This window comes from Trametes versicolor, assembly GCF_000271585.1.
Source record: "Trametes versicolor FP-101664 SS1 unplaced genomic scaffold TRAVEscaffold_7, whole genome shotgun sequence".
NCBI classification, from domain to species: Eukaryota; Fungi; Basidiomycota; class Agaricomycetes; order Polyporales; family Polyporaceae; genus Trametes; species Trametes versicolor.
In genome coordinates, this window is record NW_007360327.1 from 2,400,349 (window position 1) to 2,425,736 (window position 25,388).

Consider the following 25,388-nt stretch of genomic DNA (forward strand, 5'->3'; position numbering starts at 1 on the left):
GCGAGAGCGCGCGCCAAGGGGGGCATCATTAATGCACTCGTGGGGTGTGCTTCTCGCCGCGGCTGCGGTCGGACGTCTATGTGGATTGTGCGATTAGCGGGTGTGCGTGCGGTATACGGACAGCAGAGCAAGACAAATTTTCCCCGTTCTCCAGTAGGTAAAGATCGTGATGGGCGAGAACACGGAGGAGCGGAATTAAGAGAAGTGGAGAGTAGCAACGACAGCGATCCGATAACGCGTCCCCAGGCCCCCATCCAGCAAACATAGCATAGCGGTTCAGAAAAATAACACCTGACCAGCCTCACTCGTCGTAGTCAGTGGCGGTCGAACTAACCTGCACCGTCATTGCCGAGAAGTCGAGCAGCGGCGGGCCCCCGGGCGCGCCGTCCTCGTCCTCGTCGTCGCCCGTGCGGGTGAGCGCGCGCTCCCGGAGGAGGCCCCACTGCACCCACCAGTCGTCTGCTTCGTCCTCGCAGTCGTACCCGAAGATCGTGCGGATCTCCTCCCAGGCGGCGTTGGCCTCGTCGCCCTCCCCCTCGAGCGCGTTCGCGCCCGCCTCGTACTGCGCGCGCATCGCCGCATCGCGCCCCGCCGCGAGCTCCCCAGTCGCGGTCATGAAGAACGCGGCGCCGAACTCGCCTGCCGCGACGCTGCGCGCGCGGGGCTGGCGCAACTCCTGGAAAGCGTACAGGAAGCTCTCGATCTGCCGCTCCTCGCTTAGGTGCGAGAAGAGCTTAGCGAGCACCGCGCCGTCCTCGACCGCCATCGCCGTGGCCTGGATCGTGCCCGGCTGGAGATCGGGCAAGCATTATGTTAGCTGATGGGGAGCTAGCCGAAGGAATGGTATGGAACTCACGGCAAACGGATGTGCTGCGTCACCGATGAGCACTAGTCGGCCTTCGTCTTCCACCCAGTCTTCGAGGTCCTCGTGGGCGACGACGGATACCCGTACCGCTGTGCGCGCGTTGTTCACAATGTCGGCTAGTCTGGACAAGACGTGAGCCTAGGGTGCGGCTGGAGATGGCGCAGTATGCGTACCGTGGGTCAAGTGGCCGCGCAATCTCTGGCACAGACACCGATGGAGGGTCACCATACTTGCCCTGCGCATTTTCGTCCGGGCCATAGAACTGGAATGCGAAGTCTTCCGTTCCGTGCTGCAGATGCACCCTTCAGCAAGGGCACGTTCGCAGATATCGGGATGTTATACGCACCACCGGATACGCCACGATGGCGCGTCCCTCCCCGAACGCCACAAACACACCGTTCTATAGCGCCCGTCAGCCACACCCATCCTCGAGGCCCTGATAACACGGGTCGCGGCGCGAGTGACTCACGTCTTTCCGCAGCGACGCGAGGTGGTCTGGCAGGTGCTTTCCAGGGACGATTGTGCTATCATGCACATCAGCATCGTTCCCCACGTTCCGGGGCTCGCGCGGGGCGAGGAAGCTTAAACTTACTCATACATCGCGAGGCCCGTCGGCCCGCCCCTCACCTCCCGCCCAAGCACGGCCGTGCGCGACGGGCCTTGCTCGCCATCGGCACCGACGATGACATCCCCAGTGAGCGTTTCTCCCGTCGTGAGCTCGATTTCGCGCTCCTCGGGGTCAATGGATACTACTTCGGCGTTGAAACGAACGCGGGCGCCTGCGCGGGTCGCGGCGTCGTAAAGAATGTCGTGGAGCTCTGCATGCTGTGCAATCGGTCAGAACCGCACCGCTACCCGGGGGAAGCTCAGGGGAAGGCACGTACAGTCAAGAGCATGAAGACGCCGCGGGTTTCCCGAAGGACGTCCTGGTCCCATACTTGGTTTCCGAGAGGTTCTCCAGATTCGTCTGCGCGTCGTCTTCAATGAGAGTCGCGTCGAGAAGAGGCGGGGGTGGTGCTCACATCTTGTGAAAAGAATGGTATGTGAAATGAGGGCCTTAGCTCGAAGCGCGTCCCGGAGGCCCCAGTGAAAGAATATCTTGGTCAAGTTTGGTGGTAGACGAATTCCGCCCTCTCCTCGCTGGCGATGGGTTCAGGACGACCGCTAACGCTCAGATAGGGGCATATGCGCTCACCGCGGATTTTCTGTCTCGCCGTTCTACTACGGTAGCGTGGTGTCCTACGCGCCTCAAAGCCAGTGCACACGCCAACCCAGCAACTCCTAGGCAAGGTAGCGGCGTTAGTACAGCGCAGGTACACCGTAGACGATCGCGCGCACCTCCACCAACTATCAAGAAATTGATCGGGAGGGTGGTCTGCAGCGGGGCACCAGACCTAGATGACTGTAATGACGTAGGGTCTGGGTCAGGACCTTGCGACGGGACAGCAAGAACGCGCTAGGACGTACTTCAGCACTCATGGCGGCGGGAGGCAGGAGCGGGGAGGAATGGAGAGGCGAGGCGGAGAAAAGGAAAGGAGGAGCATGATTGAGCGGAGGCTCGGAGATATATCAAGGCAGCACCTGGCATGCGTCAAGGTCCAGGAGCGTCAGTGCATCATGGCCAGAGGCGGTCGTCGCTTAAACCGCGCCGGGTTCCACAGAAGACAAGACGGAATTTCTCCCATCATATTCACAAGACCACCCGACAAGCCCAACTCAATTCGTCGGTGCGCCCCCTCCCACGCGGATGCGCCCCCGCCTCCATACCCGCGGGTCCGTCCCCGTCTCCGTCACCGCGAGCGGGCAGGCTGCGCAGAGCGTCGTCGTGGCGAGGCCAGCCAGGTCTGGCGGGGTGTCACAGTGATGCGCACTGTCGGCCTGAACGCTCTTCCTGACCAGTAGGAAATTGCGACCCTGTCTCTCATTAGTAACTTACAGGTTGATCGTCAATTTGACATTTTGACCCCTCTGAAGGCCCCCTTTGATTCCGCGATCCTCCACGGGGACAGGGGCCGTCTTGTTCACCCATATATAGCCACATGGCATTTACTGGCCACGCGCCGTCCCCGTCCCGCCCCCTTGAGTGGCAGCAGTCCCGCCAACGCGAGCGCCGACGATCGTCCGCCCATAACGGCAGCGATAAACGAAATTGACGGTGATGTAAAGGCGAGAAGCCGCTGCGATTTACCTTTAGACCCCGGGTTCCCACCAAGAAGCAGAGACCCGGGGTTGGCTCGGGGAGGCGAAACACCTCGGCTGGCTCAACTCTTCGACTTCCCTGCACCGCGCGAAGCCCATTCGTAGCGAGTTCATTACCTTCCTCGCGCCTGTCAAAAGGCGTCCTGATATCGGGTCGCGGCGCCGAGCGGAGGGAACCTCCAGGCTCTGAAACCTGCTCCAGTTTAGCCGGAAACAGCTCAGGGTGCCCCAGGTGATGGCGTCGCCATTCGCGCTCTCGTGGCCGGAGGCAAATGTACGTAGCGGCGGCTGCTGCGAGGCACGCCGACCGTTGATGCAGGCACCGCTCGCCATCGTGTCGCGGCAAGCGGGTGCGCATTGGTATGCCGACGGCCCCCCCACGGGCGCTCCGATACCGCGCCCGCCTCCTCAATCCTTCCGACTCTTCGCAGCCAGGATGAGTGCGTCGCCGTTCATGTATCGGTGGATGGGCACTGGCAAGCGATGTGGGGAGCGGCATCCATCGTATGGAAGCGTGAGCTGCAAGGTGCTAGATGTTCGGCGTGATGGGCTAAGAGATTTACCGCAAGGCGTGAAAGTGGCGGGAAAGTCCCGCGAAGTTCCATCCTCGCTTTGAAAAACTCGAAGCTCAAACTTGTATCCCCTAGGCAGAGGACGTGGAATGTTGCCGAGGGGGAGAGGGACGATAATGTCAACCAGGCTAGCAAACCACCGAGGACCATTCCGCTACCACCAGCACAGCGGTGGGATCAGGCCAGAAGCTTAGCTGACATCTATACCGCCTACCAATCGTCGCAATATCTAGAGAAGGCAAGGGCTGAGCGTCGAGTGACATAGAGTTGAAGACTGTGACTCATGTCTGCTTTTCCGAATAGCTATATATAGTCAAGGGCCTTGCTGGGGTATGGGGGGGTGGGGGGTAGTACTACACTGCGAACTCTCTCAACACGATGCAAATCGCCATGCACGCACGAACCAGCCATCCTCTTCTATCGCGAGTCCCTTCGCAAGGGCTTTCTGACGCGTAGCAGGGGCTTCGCGTGGAATGGGCCATTAACGACTAGCCCATCCCTGCTCGGAACCACGCCAGTCAAGCTGGTTAAGTTAACAGGTAATACTTGTGGCTTCTTAATCGTGTTCTGCCCGGCGAATGCACGTCGTGATTATACCGCTTTACCCGCTAGTAGCATGGAAGCATGATATATCGATTGTGCCGTCTGCTCCGGGACAAGAATGGCAAGAAGGGAGCGACAGAGAGGGCGAGCAGGATAGCGTAACGGCGACGCGGTAAGTAGTACTAGTACAGCGGGGCAAAACGAGGAGGCGGGGTGCGGAAGCAGCTAGAGAGTGCTAGCGCGTCAGCGAGGCAGGATATATCACAAGTGCGACAGCACGATCGAACGCATGGCGCTCGCACCGGGCACCGCGCTCGTGTCGCGAACGTGGACGACTGGAAGACGTGGCGCGGGGGCCACTGGACAGCATATGATCTTGCGGCTAGTCCGAGATCTTCGACACCATGTAGCGCTCCCAGCACGGGTACGAGAACGTGTGGGGGATCGTATAGCCAGAGAAGGACGAGGACGGCGGCCGCTTGTTCTTGCTTTCCACCCCGCTGTCACTCGAGAAGAACGGCAAGTTGTCGGGGATGTCGACCGTGATCGGGAGCGACGAGACCTTGAGCTTGCGGTCGTCTGTCTTGGTTCGCGGGAATGGAAGCGGTTTGGGCGATTTGACCGCAGGGATCCAAGTCGAATACGCGCTTGGTGCTGCAGGCTGTTTTGATGATGATGAGGACGATGAGGGTTGCGACGAGCTCGATGCTATCGATGCGGACGCATCAGGCTCGTGCTCCGCGAGGGGGTCTGGGGGACAGAGGTGTATGATCTCTGCGATCGCCTCCGCATTCGAGGGTTGAAGACGGAGGACGGCACGCAAGTCTGTACGATCGTGAGAGGCGAGGAGCATGGATGAGCACATCACGCTCCGTACCTTTCAGAGCGTCCTCTATTCGTCCCTGGGCCTTCCTGGCCTGCGCCCGCCGCCAGTAGCCCTTGACACTCCGATGCTGGCCAAGCGCCAGATCGCAAGCCTTTTCCGCCTCAACATAGCTGGCGGAAGATGTCCATGATCAGCAGATAAGATGGATGGAAGCCGCGGTAGAACACACTCGTTCATTTTCAAGCACGCCGCGGCAATATTGAGCTGATAGCGCGGCAGCTCGGGCTCGATGCGATACGCGTTCCTGTATCGCTCGATGGCTCCCGCGAACTCGCCCTTCTTGAACGCTATGTTACCCTGGAGTGAGACGCATCGTGAGCAATCGATCGGATGGGGAATGACGCGGTAGTGACCTGCTCTTTCTCTCGCTCAGCGCGGAGATAGCGCCATTCGATGAGCTCTGCGACGGTCATGTCGCACTCTGCTGGGTCGTGCTTCTTCTCCGAGTCCGAGTTGACGTAGTCGAAGTCGACCTCCCACATATTTTCTTCCTCCTCCGTGCCCCACCCAGTCACCCCAGAACCTACACAGGTCAGAATACAAGCATCTTGCACAGAGGGAGCGATGCGTACCACGGCCGTCCCACTCCCGTTCCTTGCCAGGGCGCACGCCGCTCTCCTCTTCCTCCATCCGGACCGTCTTCTCGCACACCTCGCCGAGATGGTCCGTCGAGCACCCGCAGTCGCACCAGTGGGACGTGAGCTTCTCGCGGAGGACGAGCCCGTACCCGTGCACGTCGAACTCGCGCGCGACGTCCCAGAGCGTCGCGCACGCGCGGTCGTACCCCTCCCGCACGCGCAGCCGCCAGTCCAGGCCCTTGCCGTACTTGGTCTCGCACGTTTCCTCAAGCGCGCGGATGCCCTCGGACATGGGGCCAAGGTGCGGCGGCTTCGCGAACGGCGGGGGGTGCTGGGCCTCGAGCGTGTCGAGGTGCGCCTTGAGCGCCGCGTAGTGCGGGAGCAGGTGATGCGAGTGCAACCCGCGCCGCTGGCAGATAGGTATCCCGTTCGACTTCGCCTGGGCGTGCGTAGTCTTGATGGGTATGTGGGATATGGCGCGTGCGTGGGGGGACTTACGAAGTGCCGCAACGCGGTGTATGTCCAGAGCACGCTCTTCGTCGCGACGCGGTCTCCGGCCTGGCGCATATCCATGGCTATTGCGCCGCGGAAGAAGTCCTTGATTTCGTCCGAGTCGGCGTTCGCTGCTACCCAGCTCGGGCCTCCGACGGTCACGCAGCGCAGGACGAAGGTAGGGAGGTGGAGGAGCGCGACGCAGGAGAGGTGCGTGGAGAAGAGCCGTATGATATCTTGCTCGAAGCGAATGAGGATGATACGCGCAATTGTCCGCTCCAACTGCGATTCAGCGGGTGTAGCCTTGTAGAGGCTTTTGTCCACTTGCGGGTTGGGTTGGTGAGGTTCCGCATTGGTGTGAGCGTGGCTTCCACTGCTGCTATTCGTTTTCTTAGAGGCAGCGGGCCGCTTCTTCACATGGGAGTACTTCGCCGGCATGGTGCCCTGCTGTGTCAGATGTCAAATGTAAACAGGCCTTACGCTAACCTAGTCCGGGATGAGCCAGTTGACCTCACACACAAGGAGGAAGACTTCGCGTGCACTGACCAGTGCTTCTTGTTGTCCCAGAGTCGTTCAAACTTGGAAAGACACAAGCAGAAAACAGTGGCAGGCGTTGTTTTGGAATGGCCGTACGGTGGAACGGAGAGTACGAGTACGAGGACCGAAACGTGACCGCGACGGCAGTGCGTGAATGTGACCCATTCTGTTACGCTTACGTCAGTGTTACGTCACCAGGATTTGTGGCCTACCGCCGCCCAAGATGTGTCACGCCTCCCTCTGCGGTCGAAGTGCCGTACCTCACTTCACCTCCTCCTTCATGGTGTAGTATTGTCAAGTACAGCCACCACATATCCCAGCACGACCCAGAAGCACCCACACACTAGCTGAAACTGAGCATTTGCTGCACTACTTGCTTCGCCATTCTCATGCTGGAGCCATAGTAACTGCTGGAACGTTGCATAAATCTCCATGGCTGGGACGGCGCAACAGATGAGGCCTGAGCCGATGAACGCCTCGCCTTACCACTCCAAGGTCAGGGTGTCGCTCAAATTTCCCGATACCGAATTTGCGGCGGGAGGAACGGTCACCGGCAAGATGGAGCTTGAATGCAAGGCTGAAAAGGGTCTTGGCATCGGTGTAATCATGGTCGAGTTATATGCGATCGAAGGTACGCCCTGTAGAAGGGTACCCTGTGACAAGAAATACTCACATTGCTGCTGGTACTGCTGGTTAATGCAGAGTTAACATCGAGGGATCACTCTGCGAAGTCTCCCTTCCTCCACACCAGACGGTTGTTTCAAGGACCCGGACTGCCACCTTCGAACTCTGTACATCCTTACCCCTCACCTGGAGACCCCCCACTGCCTTCAAACTATTATCATGCGCGGCGCGGCATCACCTCCTTTCTGTTCCAGTTTCCCCTTCCTCACACCTCGCCGTCATCCATCGACTTCGGCTCCGGTCTGGCCCGCGTCCGGTACGAGGTCCGCGCAAGCATTGGTGCCGCTTGGAAGGGAGAGAAGAAGCTTGTCACAGATAAACGGCCGGTGGACGTCGTAGAACGATTTGATGATTTCCGCAGAGTCGATCCCGAGGGCGTGGTCGTCGGTGAGAACGGCAAGATCTGGATGCAAGGCAAGGTGCTGGGCGGCTTCATGGTCGCCGGAGAGCCTGCTTGTATCGAGCTCATGGTTAAGAACCATTCCACCAAGAAGGTCAGTCTTCCACGCATGCTTCTACTTTACTGCGTTTCTCATGTCAGAGCAGAATTCCAGTCTGTCAGTCACGTTGACTCGCGAGTTGTACCTGCCGAACATACCCCCCACCCAGAAGCAGCCATTGCAGCTTTCTGACACCGTCACTTCAGTCTCGTTCCGAGGGCCTGAATACATCATACCTCCCGGTGGCGAAGGCGTGGCTAACTTGGTCGTGGATGTACCCAAGAACGCACGGGGCGTCAAGGGTGGTCGCCGAATAGGCGATGAAGGCAAGATTAGTGAATGCCTGTTTGAGGTACGCTGTATAGCAAGTGTCAAGCTCTCCATGGGGATAGGAAGGTAATCACTAGACATCTTCTTCGTGACGCTATCTAACACCGTTCGAGCAGCAAAGACATTCATTTGGATTTACCTGTCCCAATATTGCATCAATCTGTTGCCCCAGAACTCTCACCATACGATATGTACGCCATACCCCCAGCGCCGTCCGCTGCGCCTGTGTACGACCCGGCTTCCGGCATGTTTTATCAGCCTCCCTCATCTCCCACACCCTACCTCGACCGTCCTACCAGCCCCTACGCATACCCGGCTCTCCCGATGTCTCCGCCTATCGGGCCCTATGTAGAACACGGCCAAGTATGGCTGCCGCCTCCGTCCATGAGCCCAATACCCTACAACGCGTACACGCCCGCGCCTTACTACGGCTACATGGCCTCCCCTCCTACCTCCGTATTCCCGTACCTCCCACCGCCACGCCCGTCCAGTGCGGAGCCCACGCCATCTCAACCGCTGTACAACATGCCGCCCGGTCTACCGCCCGCAGTTGCGCCACCACCTCTGCTCCCGATGCCTACAGGTGGATCCCAGCCCGGCATACGTGAAGAAGGTAAGGGCGAGCGGGCCTCCCGCATCTCACACCACCTCCGCCTGTCTTCTCGCCACCGCTCAGCATCTCCACCTGCCCACCGCTTCCACTTGCCAGATGCCGCTCCTCCCATACCTATCGCATTCGCTGCTGCTCCTACCACCCTTGACGCTGCGCATGATGCCACTGTTAGCCCGGGTTCGTCCCCAGCGACCCGTCGTGGGGGCGCAACCACGCTGTCGCTCTCACCCTTGCTCACTGGCGGAGAGGTGGTATCTCCACGCCCGATGCTCTCGCCGAAACGGTCCTTCACGAACGACCCATTCGACCAAGTCACCCAGGTCGAAAACCTCGAGCGCATCGCAGCACGAGCTGAACAGCAGCATGCAGGCCCTGTCGTCCCTCTGTCTGGCCCTGCGCTAGGCGAAGACACTAGGGACAAGACGCTCCCAAGGCCACCAGTGCCAACGGACAAGGAGAATATCCCTACTCCGCGGAGCCGGGCAGAGTCGCTTTTCCCTGTCGACTTCTTGGACACGGACGCCGCGGCTGCTGAGACACCACCGACTCCGACGCTCGCTGCGGTCACCTCACTCAAGGTGCCTCGCGGATTACGCCCTGGGAACGACTCGTCAGGGCTGGATGCGCTTGAGGCACGGCTCCTCGCTGAGGTCGGCACACGCAAGCCGGAGAAAGGCGAGCGTCCGCCGGACGTGCGCACGGTCATGCCGATCGCGATCCCGCGCGCGACGGATGTCGACCCCCCGAATGACTCTGCCATCTCGAGTCTCACGTTGCCAGGATTGGACGTCGACGGGGACGAACGCACGCTTCGGCGCGGGAACATGAGCGCGCGTGGGGGCAGTGACAGGGAGGACGGGGATGAGCTGCTACCGACGTCGACTACGCGTGCGAGAGCGAGTAAGGAGACGATGCGCGCCCGGGATAGCAAGGAGACGGCGAGAGGTCGGGACAGGGGAAGTAAAGAGACGAAGAGTGCATCTGGCGGGACCAAGCGCGAGCGCGGGGAGAAGAACACCAGCAAGCGCAGTGCGAACCCCGAGGCCCCGCCAGAGAAAGACAAGGAGCTTCACCATCTGCGCAAGGCTGCACAGGGTCGAATTGCCGCCTGGTTGGGGAACATCGATCCTGAGGTACCGCCGCCGTCGGGAACACCTCCGCCTGCGACACCACCTCCAGCAGCATTGTCGCCTCCCGCAAAGCCTACAGATAGAGCAGTGAGTAGGTCTCCTGCCCGGTCTCCCGCCGTGTCTCCTGCGCGCTCTCCGCTTCCCAGTCCGAAAGTCTCGCCTCCGGCACTTCCGTCTCCCGACCCTGTGGCCGCATCTCAGCCTCAGACGAGCACCGATGCCCCTCCTGTAGACCAGGTTGCACCCAAGGAGGCACAAGCGGCACCAAACCCACGCTCTTCTGGTTTCATCGCCATCGGTAGTGTACGAGCTGCGCCAACGCTCCATGCCACCGGCGCAAGGTCTGGTCAGAAGGGCGCAGCCCCTTGGGATGCCTACCTCCTACCGAAGGCGTCCCCTCGTCTTGCCGTGTACCCGCCTCGTTCCCTGGACCCGGAGGTCAAGTACGACGTGCGTTCTGCGCGTGGTGGCCGAGGCGGGATCGTAACGTCTGTAGCCTCGCTCTGGGCGTCCGCGACGCAGACACCACAACAAGAGGCACCCAAACCTCCTGTTGTCGCAGTCAAGCCTCAAAGGAAACCGACCAAGCTCATTGAGCAATGGACAGCGACCGCGGCCCCAGCGGCCCCGAAGTCCGAGCCGTCCAAGTCTCCTGCTCCGCAGGCCGACTCCCGCCCGCGCGCACTGAGACCCTTAGCCAAGACAGCAGCATCCTCGCCCTCGGTTACTCCTACACCCCCTGCCGTGGATGCTACGTCTGCCTCTGGCGGAGGTATGCCTGCGAGGCGCGCTCGGATGGTCAAGTCTGCTTCGGTGCCGGCAGTAGTATCATCGTCCCTGGCGACACCGATGATCTCGTCTACGGCATCGCTCGCGCGTCCAGCCCCTGCTCCTGCTGAACGCCACAAGATGAACGTCAAGCTGCCTCCGACGATATCCGAGGACGCTCCACGCGCAGCTCCGCACGCAACTGCATCTCCCTCGACGTCTACTTCGGGGTCAACCCCGGTGGTAGCCAAGTCGCCCAAGGCGGAACTCGCCTTTGGACAGGCGCGGTTGAGGGAACTCATCAAGCGATACCAAGGACAAGTCAATTCATAACATGGACCACGACTATACCTATCTTCGCCGTCTACTTCCTCGTTGGTCTCATTCTCCCCTGAACCTCTTACTCCATCTCGCTCAAACTGGTTGTCCTATCTCTGCTGATATACTGCACATCTCACTTATCATCACATCCCTGCATGCTGACTTATTCACTCATCTTCCGTCTGTCCACCGATACCTATCTGTTACGACCTATCACGATCTATTCACGCCTGCTCTGTCTTTCCGATGAACCCTCGTGTATTTCTGCTGATTACTGAATGCATTACATCACAGCCACAGGCCACTGCGTTCCGTACACTGCACGTTCGTCCGATACTCCCGGAAACTGATCAAATTCGAAGCTCCACGCTTTACCATCTGGGCGAACGGCTACAATCTCAACATCAGCGTCCAAGACGTCTGGACCGCACACGGAGTCTCTCATGCGTGCCACTCCAGTTCACTTCTCACATGGATTTGGCGGTTCGTATCCACGTGGACGGTCATCTGCGCCTCATCCGTGCGACCCGTAGTCGTTCGGCGCAGCATTTATACAGTTGAGTATTTCTCCAATCATCTCTTTTATCATCCCGCGAACCCTATCTTATCGTCGATGCTTCAGGTGTCACGTAGCCTGGGTATTTCGTACGAAACCCCCGACGGCCTGCCGTTCCTTAGGCCTTATCTTTGGGGTGGGTATACTGTGACTCGTAACACTGCACACGCAGATTGAGATAAAAGGAGGGAATGTGGAGGAATCCGAGCTACTTCGCCTTCGCAGCCTCCACGGTATCTGTAGGAGACAAGACGCGTCTATCACTCTCTGTGTCTTCTTTATTCTGTGTTATCAACTGAATCATCAGCATGGCGACCAAGGAGAACTCGTTTGCGCATCGCACCGTTATCGAGGTCAGTCACCCGATGCTCCATCCATCCAACGAAGCGCCCATACTGAGGAGGTATGGGTATCCAGGTCGACCCTTTCATGTAAGTAAGAGCACCTGAGAGATCACAATAGGTGTATCTGATATGCGAGATTGCTTCTATAGCCCTGCCGACCAGCAGAAGGCATGCGTGTTTCGTTATACCTCTTGTGTCTCTCGGCGCTGACGCTCTACCTGACGATAGGGTATTCACAACCGTTGGCAGTCAGTCCCCATGCTTTGCATAGCTTATAGCCTCTGACGATCTTGATAGCCCTGATATTCCGGCGTTCGCGTCAGTGAAGCCTGGGGAGGTCTTCACTGTCCAATGCGTAGGTGCGTACGCTCGTGTGCATCCACACTAGAGGTGCATGGCTGAACGTTGATGTCTGCCCCCAGACTGGACTGGTGCTCAGATCGGAAACAACGACAGTACGCATCCTACAAGAGAAACCTGATGCGTGCTCGGCTCACAGTATCAATCGTAGACAGCGATGATATCAAGAATGTGGATCTCACGAAGATCCACAACCTGTCTGGGCCTGTCGCCATCGAAGGCGCAGAGCCTGGTGACTGCCTCGTCGTGGACATCCTGGATGGTATGCATATTGTTCAAGCTTCACTCGCTGATGCACTCAATGGAAATAAACAGTGAGGCCTTTCGATAAGATGCCTTGGGGATACACCGTATGTCCAACTTCTGTTTCGTAGCGCTGCAGCCCAACTGACATTGATAATCGCTTCAGGGCATCTTCGAGCTCGAGAACGGCGGTGGCTTGTTCGGTACGTAGAACCACCACCACAAAGACCCACACAATCAACCCTGACCCTGACCGCCGCGTACCGAATAGCCCGCGAGTTCAACAGCAGGGCCGCGAAGGCGATCTGGGACTTCCACGGCGTCTACGCCTCGTCGCGGCACATCCCCGGGGTGCGCTTCGCGGGCGTGTCGCACCCGGGCCTCATCGGCACCGCGCCCTCGGCGGAGCTGCTCGCGACATGGAACACGCGTGAGGGCGCGCTCATCGACGCGCACGGCCCCTCCGTCCCGCCCGTCGCGTTCCCGCCCGAGCCGACTGGCGCGTATGTCGGACAGGATGTCTCGGATGAGATCAAGGAGAAGGTCGCTCGCGAGGGTGCGCGCACTGTGCCGCCGCGCGAGCATGGCGGAAACTGCGACGTATGTTGTTTGGTATATCTCCGCGGAACCTTGCTCTGACGTTGCGAGACCTCGGCAGATCAAGAACCTGTCTAAGTAAGCAGCGCCTGCCGGAACCGAAGAGGCCACCTTTTGACGATTATCTTGCGCTTTAGGGGTTCACGCTGCTACTTCCCGGTGTACATCAAGGGCGCCAATTTGTCTGTTGGTGATCTGCATTTCTCCCAGGGCGATGTAAGCATCTTGTCCCCGCAACGTTTGTGCACGCGTTCATGACTGACAACTTCTATAGGGCGAGGTATGATACACACTTTTCTCTAGTTTCCCTCACTGAGCGGGGATGTGGCTGTGGTCTGTAGATCTCGTTCTGTGGCGCCATCGAGATGGTACGTGCGCGTAGCACAGGAATGCGGCTTTTAGGGTCAAACGAGCCAACGAATTACTACAGGCTGGGATCATCACTTTCAGTTGCAGCATCATCAAGGGTGGCGTCGAGAAGTTTTCCATGAAGCAGCCGATGTTCTTGGTGAGTATATCACAAGATTATTGTACCTTGCTCACTCGCGACTTCGCTAGCCGTCCCCAGTGGACCCCTTGTACTCCGCGAAGCTTGTCTTCGAGGGCATCAGTGTTGACGTCCGTGAGTACCTGCGCTTTGCAGTTGTTGAAGACTGTGTACTCAACTTGGGTCCATCACGATCTAGACGGTGATGGCAAGCAGTACAACATGGACGCGTGAGCTCATCCTCTCGATTCATTTGTGTGATGACGGTTGGGTTGAGCGTGTGACCACAGGACCGTCGCTTTCAAGCAAGCAACCCTGAATGCTATCACGTACTTGATGAAGGTATGTCGCCCCTATTATATAGCAGGTTTCCGTGTTAATCCCGTCTTTGCAGCTTGGCTATAGTGAGTCACCCGCCGTCCCCACGGATCCTACACCTGCTGACCACCTTCTCCTGCGACGAAGCCCGCGAGCAAGCATGTACGTTGTCCCGTCGATCCTCAACATGAGTCGCGTGCTGAAGATTTTTTTTATCCTTGCAGATCTTCTCTTGTCTGCGGCCCCGGTGGAGAGTCATGTAGGCGCAATCGTGGTATGTCATTGGCTCAGTGGCACGTACTTGCTGTGCGTCTTGATAACGCGTTTTCATGCCTTAGGACTCACCAAATGCATGTGTCACCATGGCACTCCCGCTCGGGATCTTCGACTTCGTATGTCTCACGTTCTGGCGTCATTCCTTCCCGTCTGTACTCATCGCTTTTTCAGGATATCCTTCCCAGGGAGGAGGGCCTCACGACGCGGAATTTTGGCCAGTGTGCCATTCGCAGCGATGGCGTGGTCTAAGAGTAAGCCTCGTGTTGAACATCGCCCAGTCGAAATGTCCATGTACGATATTAGCGAAGTCTGCTGGATGGTGGCCCTGTGTATGGAAGTCCCGTGTAAAATACTGATCCTTTGGCCGATTAGTTTGTGCTGTGCGCTCCTGGTCATAAGTACTTTCTACAGGACGCTGCGTCTTGCGAATTCTGCACGGATGACGCGTTGACGAGTCGCGCGAACTTGGCCCGGAAGTAATCGTAAGGCCCGCTGAGTGATCGCGCGAGTCGGGCTGCGCATGCCATTGGCCAGCTTTTCACACACGCTCAGGTCCGTCACTCTCTACCACTATGCGTTATCCTTTCCCGAAAATCAACCCAAGCTAACATATATACTGGCAGCCACTCACTAAATCAGTTGCTGAGAAGGCCAGCCCGGGTACATTCACAGCACAAAAATACCGCGAACCCGAAAGAGTCGGGGATCGCCAAGGGCGGGTAGCGCGATCAGGCACTGACATGTGATCGCGACTCCACCGCGTCGGCAGGGCCGGGTGTACGTTTGCAACCGTTTCCATTCCGTCTTCTGCCACCGGGTGTCCGGGGTGGTGCAGTCATCGCTTGTGGTCGGCCCCGTATACTCACACGCGTCGATGGCAAAAGAGCAGAGATGTTGCCAGATCGCTCCTTCAACCCCGCGTCCACCCCGCTCCACCAAATCGCGTCCTTGACATCTCCCCAGGCGACCCACGCCTCCCCGCTAGACTCGAGATTCACCATGGCCGCTCGCACGCTTACGTACACCCCCGTGGATGATATTCCCAAGGTAGCGTACTCGTTTAAACTAGTTCCTATCCGCGCTCACGAGTAACCGCGTACTTGCAGATCCATGAGATTGCCAACAAGGCTTTCAACACGGGAAGGACGCAGTCGATTGCCTTCCGTAAAGAGCAGCTCGCCCAGCTCGGCTGGCTCATCAGGGACAATGAGGACGCGCTCCGCGCTGCTCTGCACGCCGACCTAGGTCGGCCCCCTCAGGAGACAGACATGTACGCATTGTAACCTGCACAGCCAAGCCGATCTTGCTCACACGCTCCGCAGGATGGATTTCGGGACGGTGTACAACGATATCAAGCAGGCTTACGACAACATTGAGAAGTGGGTGAAGCCCAAGAGCCCGGGCTTCAACCCGAAGTACTTCGTCATGAGCCCGTCGTACGCACCGCAGCCGAAGGGCGTGGCGCTGCTCATTGCGCCGTTTAACTTCCCCATGTTCCTCCTCATCGGCCCCCTGGTACGCCTTCCCTTCAATTTGACGCAGCTGTCTGCGGCGTGCTGATGCTACGCAGGTCGGTGCCATAGCAGCGGGAAGCGCGGCCGTCCTGAAGCCTTCCGAGCAAACTCCTTCCATTGCGGGACTGCTTGCGGAGCTCGTGCCCAAGTACCTTGACACGGAGCTCTACCACGTTATCAATGGAAGCGTGGCAGAGACGACGAAGGTGGGTGTGCACCCGGGGAGTGTGTCTCGTCAGTTTTCTGATCATGTCGCAGGCCCTCGAGCTCCGGTGGGATCACAGTGAGTGTTTATATAAGCTTCAGAGAGAGGCTAGCCGACTGACATGTGTCTGCAGTTCTTTACACAGGTATGCATTCACTCGCCGTCTTCTCCGGATCGTAACTGATGCTGAGATACCAGGCAATGGACGTGTTGGCCGCATCGTTGCAACCGCCGCGGCGAAGCATTTGACACCTGTCACCTTGGAGGTAATCCTTCATGCTTGTGCTGTGTAATTTTGAGCTCACATCGCTTTTTTCTAGCTTGGAGGTAAATGGGCGCCGCCAGACGTAGGTGTACTCAGCGGCTGACGAATGATTTACGCTTTCTAGGAAAGAACCCCGTAGTGTTTGATCCCAAGGTAGACCTCAAGATGGCCGCGCGGCGGTTGCTCTGGGGCCGATTCTCGAACGGTGGTCAGGTGCGCATCGCACTTTACTTCGTGCACGGCATCGCCTGACTTGCGGCCCTAGATCTGCTTGTGCCCGGAGTACGTTCTGGTGCCCGCAGACTTCCAAGACACCTTGGTTGAGGCGCTCAAGGAGGCGTACGTGCCTCCCTCGCTCATCCGCTTGCCCCGTGTCTCATATATGTACTACAGCTACGCCTCTTTCTACCCCGACGGCCCTGAAAAGTCTGACTCCATCACGCACATCGTCACGGAGGCGCATACGCAGCGCATCAAGCGTCTCATTGATGAGACGAAGGGCAAGATCGTTCTCGGGGGCTCTGTGGATGTCCCCACACGGTTCGTAGCGCCGACCGTTGTTCGCGATGTCGGGCTGGACGATATCCTGATGGCCGAGTTCGTAATTTATCCTCTATATCTTGTGTCTAGACCATGGGTTTACCTTCGTCGACGCGCAGGGAGATCTTCGGCCCAGTGCTGCCGCTGGTTCCCGTCAAGGACATCGACGAGGCGCTCTCGATCATCCGGGCGAGGTTGGTACTCTCGCTCTCACTCGTATCATGTCGTGCTCACGATTACACAGGGAGCACCCGCTTGCCGTCTACGTCTTCTCGCAGGACAAGGCGTTCCAGGACAAAGGTATGAACCCAGTGACAGTCCCGCCGAATCCACTTTTGACGTTCAACATATGTAGTCTTTAGGAACACCAGGAGTGGTGCGGCCGTTGTGAACGAGAGCGTTCTCACAGCTGGCGGTAAGGCGTCGTTCACTATGCACCTGACATTTGGAACGCTCATTTGGCGATCTGTTAGTCCCCGGACTGCCTGTCGGAGGTGTTGGGGAGAGTGGCTGTCAGTCCGATTCGTTCTTCTTTCCGTATGGGACACCTGTTCACAGGCTTTTGTTCCCTCAGACGGCTTCTACGGCGGCAAGTTCGCCTTTGACACGTTCTCCTACCTCCGTGTGTCTTTGAACAACCCGAGCTGGTACGTGTATTCCCATGACACACAGCCGTCTCCCCATACTCACAGCCACGCAGGGTCGACAAGGTCTTCAGCTTCCGCTTCCCTCCTTACAAGGTATGCCTTCTGCCTTTGTACCCCCTTGCCAACGGGCATCTCACGCTGCCTCTTTAACTCTAGCCGAACTACAAGAAGTTCCTCGGGACGGTCTCGCTTCCTCCCCGGCCCGGAAAGGCGACTGGGCTCACGGCTGCGACGAGGTGGGGTTTCTGGATTGTGTTTGCGCTCGTGGGGGCCTCGTCCGTCATACTGACGAAGACGGGGCGGCTCTCGCAGTTGAAGCGTCTGACGCAGTGAACGAGCACTACGCGCTCTCAACGACTATCCACGGCATACCTTTGACAGCGTGATACGCTGTTGGCGACTCTCCGGCAGGGCGGGCTCGCGACTGTGATAGTTGTTGCTGCGATCTCCGTTTCATTTTACCGTGATCTCATTAGCTCGCTACTGTACTTCTTGGATACCAGCGAGGCTCACTCTGACCGCCTGTATACAAGCCCACTACTGTCGTTCACATATCACTTTGCCTGCGCGTTCAAGAAGCTCCCTGGCCCATGGGGTATACCCGCACCTTTAATTAATCGATGTGCAAGCCTCGGTCGTGGTGCGCCGAGATCATATGTCCCGGTGGCCGCATAATACATGCGTGCTCGACCTCGAAGATGGTCGAGCCGCCGGTTGTCGTCAAGGGAGCCCGGCACCGTGCCTCATCACTGCTCATGACCGCACCCGTTGTATCCCAATAAGGCAGGTCTCTGTGGTTCGCGTGCCAAGGGCGCCCCGTTTATGCGTTTCCGCGCGCTGCGTCGCAACGGTGCCTCGTAAACAGAACGTCAGAATCTTCCACTGGCTGCCGGCTCGTGGCCGCCGGAGCAGCCACCGTGCACGCCCTCGATCCCTCGGCGTAACGGCTTGCGCACGCGGGGTGGTGCGATGGCCCTGGAATATAAAGGCGGGGAGAGCTGCACGCTGGCATCCAACACTTTCTTCTCTCCTCCACTTTCCTTCCCTTGTGGTCCGGTCTCGAAGGCCTCTTTCCTTCCTTCCGTGCAAGCAGCTAGTCTGTCTCTGTTGTTCCTTCTGCAGCAAGTACACAGCTAGCCTGTCCCCTCGGTCTACTCCTTCACTCTCTTGCTCCACTCGTCGTTCACCCAGTCCGTATCATTGCCCAAGATGGTCAGACTCGCATCCGTTTTCACGCTCGCTGTTGCCGGCCTGGTTGCTGCCGCGCCTATCCGCCTGTCCAAGCGCGCCGCATTCGCGCTCCAGGAGTACGTGCCCAAGCGCTCGTTTTCGGTAAACCCACGCTGACCACCTCTGCAGCTACGCTGCGTTCCAGATCTCTGACGGCACCGCCGGCAACGCGCAAGCCGAGGCCAACGCGGTCTTCGTCGACCCCTTCAATGGGGTTGACCTTGCCACCGTCGACGCGACCACGCTCAAGGCCGTCCAGACCATGCGCGAGGCCGCTGAGGACGCGGAGACCTCCCAGTTTAACCCCGCGATTGAGGCTGCCTCCGGTGCCGCCGCCACCGCGCTCCAGAACGGGAAGATCAAGAACAAGGTCTTGAAGCTCACTGGCGAGGTCCAGGGCATCAACATCCAGATCGCCCAGGCGAAGGCTGCGGGCAAGGACACCACCAAGCTCACTGCGTCGCTTGCCGCTGAGCAGTTAGTGGCTCGGTTATGTTTGTTTGCCACGATGCTTACCATGGTCGTTTACAGGAAGAAGCTGACCACGAACATCGGTCTTGACACCAAGGCGGCTGGCCAGGCTTCCCAGGGCGTTACCGGTGGCGCGGCCGCCGCGTCCACCAACGAGGATGCCACTGATGCCTCGTCTTCCGCTGCTGCCTCCTCCACCAAGAAGGCCGCCGCTTCCGCCACGAAGACCGCCGCCGCTGCCTCCAGCACTGCTGCCGCTGCTGCTAGCGGCTCTGGTGTCGCTTTCGCTGTTCAGGAGTGAGTAATGCATTGCGTGGGCTAGTGTTTGGAAGATTCTGACGGTTCTACCACCAGCTACGCCGACTTCCAGATCTCCGACGGCACGACCGGCAACGCCGCGGCTGAGGCCAACGCTGTCTTCGTTGACCCCTTCGCCGGTGTTGACCTCGCCACGCTCGACGACAGCGTCGCGGACAACATCGAGACGATGCGTCAGGCTGCCGAGTCCGCTGAGACCGACGACTTCAACCCCGCCATCGCGGCTGCGTCGGGCGATGCTGGTACGTCGTTTGTTCTGCCCATAGGTATCATCAAGACACTGACGAGTCCGCGCGTCTCAGCCACGGCCCTCCAGAACGGCAAGATCAAGAACAAGGTGCTCAAGCTCACCGCCGAGGTCCAAGGCCTGCAGATTAAGCTCGCCAAGGCCCAGGCTGCTGGCTCCGACACCTCGTCCATCGAGAGCAAGATCGCTGCGGAGCAGAAGAAGCTCACCACGAACATCGCGACCGACACCAAGAACGCCGGCGAGGCCTCCCAGGGCGTCGCCTAAGCGTTCTCCGCATGTTCATCCGAGCTTCCTGGTTGTGTTTCCCGCACACCCCACTGCTGCATTAGAACACTTTGTACCGTTCCTAGCGCACTTTTTCCCTTTTTGCCAATCCAACTGGATACGGAGAGAAATACTGCTTGAAGCGTGAATACTGCTCCGCCGACTGCATGCGAGGTAAAACGGGTGTGGCTTCATGCATAGTTGCTGCTCCACATTTTGTCAGGGCCGATGAATCTGGGAATGGTATGAGAGACTGAGGGCAGGGGGGCCTATGAATTTAATTAACGGCCGTCGGCTACCCTTGCATGTGGCCTGTGTTGTGTAACGGGGTCCATGATGGTAGGTAAGCCTGCGCAGCCAGTCTCACGCCATTCCTCAATAATTGGGGTTGGCTATAGCATGCACCTGGAAGTGCGGCAGCCGAGGAGAGGACACACGCGTTTCTTGTGGACCTTGTGCGGGCCAAGCATGTATTACGCAGAAGTAGCGGATATCCGAGAAAGCGGCGGCAGATAGGGGAGGGAACGGCCCATAGTAGGGAAGCCTCCATTGTCGGTGGGAGAATGAGAGAGGGGTAGAGCAAGACAAAATCAAGGCATGTACGTCCACAGAATCTAAAAAGTCCATGCAGGGAATGCGCCCACTGCACCTTCAATGTTAACTCAGAACACCAACAAGTGGTGAAGAAACCGACACGCACCATTCACCGAGCCGTCGGGGCAGCCCCCCGCACACGCGTACGACCGTCCTTCAGCCGCTCAGTAATGATCGGGCTCGCCGCCGGCCTAAATTTGTGGTCCCTAGAGTACCTGTCATACACACCGCAGACGCAACGTCTCAGCCTTCTACGCCGCAACCTACAAGCACACGCGAGCATCAGCGAACGGGGTTGACGCACCTAGAAGCATGAACGACCTTTGGCGCGGCGCCCGGGGACACGGACGTGCGCAGCTTGAACCCAAACCAGAAGACGAACAGGAGGAAGAGGATGAGCGCGACGCGCTTCCACACGGACGGCGTGGGTGGGTTGAAGCGGGGGTCCGCCTCGAGCCGGCGGTGCAGCTCATGGATGTCGCTCGTGGGCTCGTCGTGGCTCGTCCGACGCTTGAGGTCTGAGGGCGCAGCTGTGGGGCTTGTCGCGAGGCGTTCGTACTTGTATGATGAGGTGGACATGGTGCTAGTGGGTATCTCGAGGCACCGATGAGTGAGGTATCAAGTCAAGAAAGTAATTGGGGGAGACGAGCGACAGCGGAGGATGGCGGGAAATGAGGGTGGATGTGGTAGCAGGCCAAGATGCGAAGACGGGTCGATTTCCCCGCTCTCGGTGTCCAAGTGACAGGCGCCCATAGACACTTCAGTGCTGGTCCATTTTTGGCAAGCTATGTACGTTCGAAACTTCGAGAATGACAACCTGCGCAGCTATGCGATACGTTACTGGAGTACGGTATATACATAGGTCTACGATTAACATGAAGTACAATAGCAGCTCATCGCCCGAGCGACAGTCCATTTGGCCACCTACAAGTCCGCGTTAGCATCGCCGAGCGATCCCTTGCCGCTCTTCCTCTTCTCTGTTAACGTACACTAGTTAGCGCGGTCAGGGACGGAGGTCTAGGATAGCACGCACCTGTACTCAAACATGACCTGGATAGCAACGAATATACAGACACACGAGAATATCAGGAAGCGGATGCCTGTACAAGAATATGCTCAGGAGGAGACACAGGCGCATGCGAGAACGGGCGTACCTTCCCAGGTATCGAACACTTGGTGAATAATGTACTTCAACCCATCTGTGCCAACAACAAACCCGATGAGGTTCGCTGCCATCATCATCAAGCCGTTGAATACCGCGCCAATAGCGCCGACGTGTCTGAACCACCACTTATCCCCGTACTGCGCCGCCCATCAGCCTTCCACTCACCCCGCGCGTTACGCTGAATTATGAACGTACCTTCGAAGCAGGGACGAGATAGCGCGCCGCGATTTCCGGCATGATAAACAGACTGACGAGCCAACCCCACGCAAGCAGACGGAAGGAGAGGTCGTGCCAGAGCGCGACAAACGTGAAGACGAGCACGACCGTGTACCCGCGGTTGCGCGTGCCACCGAGCGGGATGTAGATGTAGCGCGTTATCCAGAGGTTGTAGCTCCGGTGCCATGCGCGCCAGAAGCCGAGCGTCGAATAGTTGTTCGCCATGCAGCGCACCATGTTCTCCGGAGGGTCTACGCCGCCGAGTAGTGCCCATAAGCGGAAGAAGCGCCATGGGACGAGAAGCTGACAGGAACATGAGCGAGATTCAAGGTGCTACGCAAAACTGGACATAAATTACCTTCAGCCAGACCACGATGAGGTTCCAGAAGCCGACCAGACACAGCTCAGCTGCTGAGTAACCGATCCATGCTTTGGTGTCCTTGATAGCAACGACATACATGAAGTGCAGGACAGCTTCCAGTGTCAGGATACATGCTGTAAACCGGGCGAGATAGCCTAAGTTGGACCGCGGGCTGATAGATAAGGGTCGCCGCAGCTATATCGCAGTTCGTCAACACAGACACAAATTGTTGATGCAGGAACAAATTACCTGCCACGTGAAGTCATTGAAGGTCATGATTGGGCCCGCGATATATAACGGCGGATAGAGCACATAGGCGAGATAATTCGCAAACGAGTAGAGCTCCAGCGAATGCGGGACACGCGGTCTTTGCTTGTCCAGCATCGCACTGCCTGTCTGGAACCGGACGCGTCAACATGTACCTTTTCCCAATTACCGCGACACTTACGTCAGGGAGACCGATGCGTCTGCATGCCCAATGGTAGTCCATGTTGAATGAGATGAGCCTCAACATCGTGATGTTGAAGCTGATCCACCACCGCGGGTATACTCCCTTCCAAGCATCCTACGGGGACGGCTGGTCAGGTCAGATACGCAGTAGGGGCTGATATATCGACGTACCAAAGCAGACAAGTATGGATGCAGTGAGGCGTAGCTGAACCCTGAGTTGCGGTCGATCGCAAATAGGACCAGGCCATTAAAGACCCACGTCAACGCGGGAGTTGCTTTGTATCCCGCGGACGTCTTAGCTATGCCGTAGTTGAGCGCAAGGATGGAGAGAACTTTCAGCGCACTCAGGCCGTGAAGGCCGAAGAGCATGGCGATCGAGAAAGCGACCAGGAAAGGGACTTGGAATAAGTTAGAGTTATCTGAAGCATGGCGAGTCTGGCGGGCGACCAGGGTATACAAGTATTTCAGGCCGAGGAATGCACTGGCGAGGAGCACCAGAGATGACAGTCCAGATCGGAAGGAGCGGTACTGGTTGTCGCTGTTGTCCTGGGTCCAATGTTATTATTTATGACGACCACACTGAACTCCTTTGTGTACTGACCACTCTCCGGCCGAACATCCACCCGGGTGACAACCGCCTCTCATAGAAAGGATAGTTAGGATGTGAAGCTGCGTCGCTCAGTGCCAATCCTTTCTCGCTAGGGAGTCGAAGAAGTACTCACAGGAACTGAGGCTGTAGGGTATCCAGGCCATCATAGGTACCACCAGAACGAACACCACGTAGTAAACCATGAACTCCGGTGTCCTCCATCGCGGCAAGGGATGCGGCGCAACCTTCACTTGCGGACTGTACGAGGAGGGTATGGTCACCGTAAGTCTGGCGAGACCTTTTGGTTCCGGCGGAGGCAGCTCGGGCGAGTCCAGCTCAAAGGCTGCGGTCGAGCGCAGGTCAGTCGGCATCGTCACCACAGCGTCGCCCAGCATGTAGGTACAGCACGAATGTAGTCCCTTAGAAAGTTATTGTCCACATGAGCAGGTTCCGCGGCGAGGCACACGCGCAAGGTACGAAGCAGAAGGCGTTGACCGTGATGAGGCGCTTAGAAATTCCGGTGTGCTATTTGGCTAATAAGCCGGCTTTGGTCACCGGAGTAAGCCAAAGGGTAGCGAGCTACTGACAAATACTGATCATGTACCAATCGAGTAAGAAGCAAATAAGCAAGTGTAGTTCAACAGGTCAACGAGATCAATCAATAGCAATCAATGCTCCTTGTATTCAGTTGACATTCCGCCTCTTGCCTCCGCCTACCACCTTCCCTAGACCTCTCTTCCTCTTCCCTCCTTTTCATCAGCAGTCAGTACCCTGGGGTCACCGGTATATTCACTTCTTGGACTAATCTGGCTACCTCTTCAGTGGAAGAAGTCTCGACGGGCTCCGGGTCCGACTATTCCAAGTGAGTGACCTTTACTCCAATCGCTCGTCTTTGACGGATGTTCTGAGGAAGCTCTAGCTCGGTACTTCTCTCCACCATCCCACAAAACGTACCCGGACACCGTCTAACGAATGCTACAGTGGATCTCGTGGTTCTTGTCGTCGAAGGGCAATGAGTACTTCTGCGAGGTCGAAGAGGACTACATTCTAGACCGATTCAATTTGACGGGTCTCAACACGGAGGTGCAGCACTATGCGCAGGCACTGGACATGATCACGGACAACCTGGGTGTGTAGCCTGACCTTGACTTTATGATCTCGTGCGCTTATACTGTACATCCCAGATGAGGAGATCCAGGATGACCTTCGCGGGAACCTCGACCTCCAGGCTCGTCTCCTCTATGGGCTCATCCACGCTAGATGGATCGTAACGGCGAGAGGCCTGGCAAAGATGGTGTGTAACATGCTTTACCTCTCATCTCCTCTCTTACCCATGCTATCACGCTCTCCACCTTTGTCCCCTCACGCTTCTTGTCGCTCCACAGCTCGAGAAGTACAAGCGCGCAGACTTCGGCCGCTGCCCACGCGTGCTCTGCCAATCACAACCCCTCCTCCCCGTTGGTCTTACAGACGTGCCGTACGAGAAATCTGTGAAGCTCTACTGCGGGCGCTGCGAGGACATCTACTCACCCAAGTCCTCCCGCCATGGCTCGATCGACGGGGCGTACTTCGGCACCTCCTTCCCCCATCTCCTCTTCCTCGTCTACCCCAACCTCATTCCCCCGAAGAGCGGACCCGTGGAGCTCGGTCTTCCCGGACGTGGTGCCGACATCGAGGGAAGCAGGCGCAGTAGGCGAGTCAGGGAAGAGCAAGACGCGCAGGCTGAGGGCGTGGGCGAGGCGGGCAGCACGGCTGCCGTGGCGCTGAAGGCAGACAGATACCGACCACGGATCTTCGGGTTCCAGGTCAACGAGATCGCGAAGCTGCAGCGGTGGCAAGAGGCCATTCGGGACAGGTACGTCTTGTTTGTGCACGCGTCTGGTGGTGTGGCTAAACCAGCTAATTCCTCTGCAGACAAATCACACGGCTGGAGGAGTTGGAGGTCAACGCGGCGTAGTTGCGAGTATCATTTGTTGTACGATTGAGTCCTTTTTTGCATCTTGGTGTCGTCGACAGTAGAATCGTAGGTCAGAAGTACTTCCGATGCTGATGTTGGAGTGCGCCCAGGCTTGCTTCCTCCCCTCCTCCATCAATCACCGGTGGCCGAAGCGTGAAGGACATTATGGGTTATATCGGCAGAATGTCGACATGCGACACGAAACCTCGTTGG

At 57.9% G+C, this 25,388-nt stretch overlaps 9 protein-coding genes across 9 annotated transcripts; 5 read left to right on the forward strand and 4 right to left on the reverse strand.

Moving 5' to 3' along the window:
* Positions 1-301: 301 nt before the first annotated feature.
* On the reverse strand, positions 302-2,344 carry TRAVEDRAFT_48947 (FAD/NAD-P-binding domain-containing protein; the record flags this gene model as incomplete). The annotated part of the gene is made up of 11 exons (XM_008041209.1): positions 302-790; positions 857-986; positions 1,039-1,154; positions 1,212-1,265; positions 1,335-1,389; positions 1,458-1,690; positions 1,750-1,832; positions 1,888-2,005; positions 2,061-2,146; positions 2,204-2,267; positions 2,333-2,344. The coding sequence occupies 11 exons, from the start codon at positions 2,342-2,344 to the stop codon at positions 302-304; spliced, it is 1,440 nt and encodes a 479-aa protein (XP_008039400.1).
* Positions 2,345-4,185: 1,841 nt separating this feature from the next.
* Positions 4,186-6,753, reverse strand: TRAVEDRAFT_169933 (uncharacterized protein). Its single transcript, XM_008041726.1, has 7 exons — positions 6,682-6,753; positions 6,142-6,621; positions 5,638-6,082; positions 5,419-5,588; positions 5,235-5,362; positions 5,057-5,175; positions 4,186-5,004 (listed from the first exon to the last, which is right to left on the reverse strand). Exons 2-7 carry the CDS (start codon positions 6,571-6,573, stop codon positions 4,562-4,564), a joined length of 1,737 nt encoding a protein of 578 aa, XP_008039917.1. The 5' UTR covers positions 6,574-6,621; positions 6,682-6,753; the 3' UTR covers positions 4,186-4,561.
* A 369-nt stretch (positions 6,754-7,122) lies between these two features.
* TRAVEDRAFT_150576 (uncharacterized protein) lies at positions 7,123-11,090 on the forward strand (the record flags this gene model as incomplete). Its single annotated transcript, XM_008041727.1, has 4 exons — positions 7,123-7,303; positions 7,375-7,850; positions 7,903-8,192; positions 8,243-11,090. The coding sequence occupies 4 exons, from the start codon at positions 7,126-7,128 to the stop codon at positions 10,968-10,970; spliced, it is 3,672 nt and encodes a 1,223-aa protein (XP_008039918.1). The 3' UTR covers positions 10,971-11,090.
* Positions 11,091-11,822: 732 nt separating this feature from the next.
* TRAVEDRAFT_48950 (Acetamidase/Formamidase) lies at positions 11,823-14,388 on the forward strand (the record flags this gene model as incomplete). The annotated part of the gene is made up of 23 exons (XM_008041210.1): positions 11,823-11,867; positions 11,932-11,945; positions 12,008-12,032; positions 12,087-12,106; positions 12,156-12,217; positions 12,281-12,313; positions 12,370-12,480; positions 12,534-12,568; positions 12,628-12,664; positions 12,733-13,061; positions 13,120-13,136; positions 13,196-13,274; positions 13,333-13,338; positions 13,400-13,426; positions 13,489-13,566; positions 13,617-13,680; positions 13,745-13,760; positions 13,836-13,887; positions 13,940-13,949; positions 14,011-14,025; positions 14,088-14,137; positions 14,202-14,255; positions 14,311-14,388. 23 exons carry the CDS (start codon positions 11,823-11,825, stop codon positions 14,386-14,388), a joined length of 1,257 nt encoding a protein of 418 aa, XP_008039401.1.
* A 670-nt stretch (positions 14,389-15,058) lies between these two features.
* Positions 15,059-17,936, forward strand: TRAVEDRAFT_29818 (NAD-aldehyde dehydrogenase). Its single transcript, XM_008040986.1, is given in 18 exon segments — positions 15,059-15,186; positions 15,246-15,409; positions 15,462-15,654; positions 15,710-15,859; positions 15,912-15,936; positions 15,992-16,003; positions 16,057-16,124; positions 16,138-16,143; positions 16,247-16,336; positions 16,389-16,462; positions 16,517-16,720; positions 16,783-16,857; positions 16,908-16,963; positions 17,019-17,078; positions 17,137-17,175; positions 17,238-17,310; positions 17,364-17,403; positions 17,467-17,936. The coding sequence occupies 18 exon segments, from the start codon at positions 15,139-15,141 to the stop codon at positions 17,641-17,643; spliced, it is 1,554 nt and encodes a 517-aa protein (XP_008039177.1). The 5' UTR covers positions 15,059-15,138; the 3' UTR covers positions 17,644-17,936.
* A 362-nt stretch (positions 17,937-18,298) lies between these two features.
* On the forward strand, positions 18,299-19,971 carry TRAVEDRAFT_150580 (uncharacterized protein). Its single transcript, XM_008041728.1, has 5 exons — positions 18,299-18,617; positions 18,670-19,017; positions 19,072-19,308; positions 19,366-19,571; positions 19,632-19,971. The coding sequence occupies exons 1-5, from the start codon at positions 18,520-18,522 to the stop codon at positions 19,841-19,843; spliced, it is 1,101 nt and encodes a 366-aa protein (XP_008039919.1). The 5' UTR covers positions 18,299-18,519; the 3' UTR covers positions 19,844-19,971.
* Positions 19,972-20,348: 377 nt separating this feature from the next.
* On the reverse strand, positions 20,349-21,124 carry TRAVEDRAFT_150584 (uncharacterized protein). The gene is made up of 3 exons (XM_008041729.1): positions 20,742-21,124; positions 20,544-20,652; positions 20,349-20,486 (listed from the first exon to the last, which is right to left on the reverse strand). Exons 1-2 carry the CDS (start codon positions 21,014-21,016, stop codon positions 20,547-20,549), a joined length of 381 nt encoding a protein of 126 aa, XP_008039920.1. The 5' UTR covers positions 21,017-21,124; the 3' UTR covers positions 20,349-20,486; positions 20,544-20,546.
* Positions 21,125-21,374: 250 nt separating this feature from the next.
* On the reverse strand, positions 21,375-23,589 carry TRAVEDRAFT_125317 (MBOAT-domain-containing protein; the record flags this gene model as incomplete). Its single annotated transcript, XM_008041730.1, has 10 exons — positions 21,375-21,414; positions 21,471-21,537; positions 21,592-21,739; positions 21,798-22,121; positions 22,177-22,374; positions 22,429-22,575; positions 22,628-22,744; positions 22,801-23,175; positions 23,231-23,298; positions 23,352-23,589. 10 exons carry the CDS (start codon positions 23,587-23,589, stop codon positions 21,375-21,377), a joined length of 1,722 nt encoding a protein of 573 aa, XP_008039921.1.
* Positions 23,590-24,190: 601 nt separating this feature from the next.
* On the forward strand, positions 24,191-25,175 carry TRAVEDRAFT_126290 (uncharacterized protein; the record flags this gene model as incomplete). Its single annotated transcript, XM_008041731.1, has 4 exons — positions 24,191-24,347; positions 24,403-24,512; positions 24,604-25,073; positions 25,133-25,175. 4 exons carry the CDS (start codon positions 24,191-24,193, stop codon positions 25,173-25,175), a joined length of 780 nt encoding a protein of 259 aa, XP_008039922.1.
* Positions 25,176-25,388: the final 213 nt, after the last annotated feature.

Coding starts and splice junctions, on each gene's coding strand:
- TRAVEDRAFT_150580 (XM_008041728.1), top strand. CDS start 18,520: ATGGTCAGACTCGCATCCGTTTTCACGCTCGCTGTTGCCGGCCTGGTT. Junction 18,618..18,669: donor GCCGCATTCGCGCTCCAGGA/GTACGTGCCCAA, acceptor CCACCTCTGCAG/CTACGCTGCGTTCCAGATCT. Junction 19,309..19,365: donor GTCGCTTTCGCTGTTCAGGA/GTGAGTAATGCA, acceptor TTCTACCACCAG/CTACGCCGACTTCCAGATCT.
- TRAVEDRAFT_150584 (XM_008041729.1), bottom strand. CDS start 21,016: ATGTCCACCTCATCATACAAGTACGAACGCCTCGCGACAAGCCCCACA. Junction 20,653..20,741: donor AAGGTCGTTCATGCTTCTAG/GTGCGTCAACCC, acceptor TGTGTATGACAG/GTACTCTAGGGACCACAAAT.
- TRAVEDRAFT_29818 (XM_008040986.1), top strand. CDS start 15,139: ATGGCCGCTCGCACGCTTACGTACACCCCCGTGGATGATATTCCCAAG. Junction 15,410..15,461: donor CCCCCTCAGGAGACAGACAT/GTACGCATTGTA, acceptor CACGCTCCGCAG/GATGGATTTCGGGACGGTGT. Junction 16,858..16,907: donor CTCTCGATCATCCGGGCGAG/GTTGGTACTCTC, acceptor ACGATTACACAG/GGAGCACCCGCTTGCCGTCT.
- TRAVEDRAFT_169933 (XM_008041726.1), bottom strand. CDS start 6,573: ATGCCGGCGAAGTACTCCCATGTGAAGAAGCGGCCCGCTGCCTCTAAG. Junction 5,363..5,418: donor CTGAGCGAGAGAAAGAGCAG/GTCACTACCGCG, acceptor GTCTCACTCCAG/GGTAACATAGCGTTCAAGAA. Junction 5,176..5,234: donor GCGTGCTTGAAAATGAACGA/GTGTGTTCTACC, acceptor ATCTTCCGCCAG/CTATGTTGAGGCGGAAAAGG.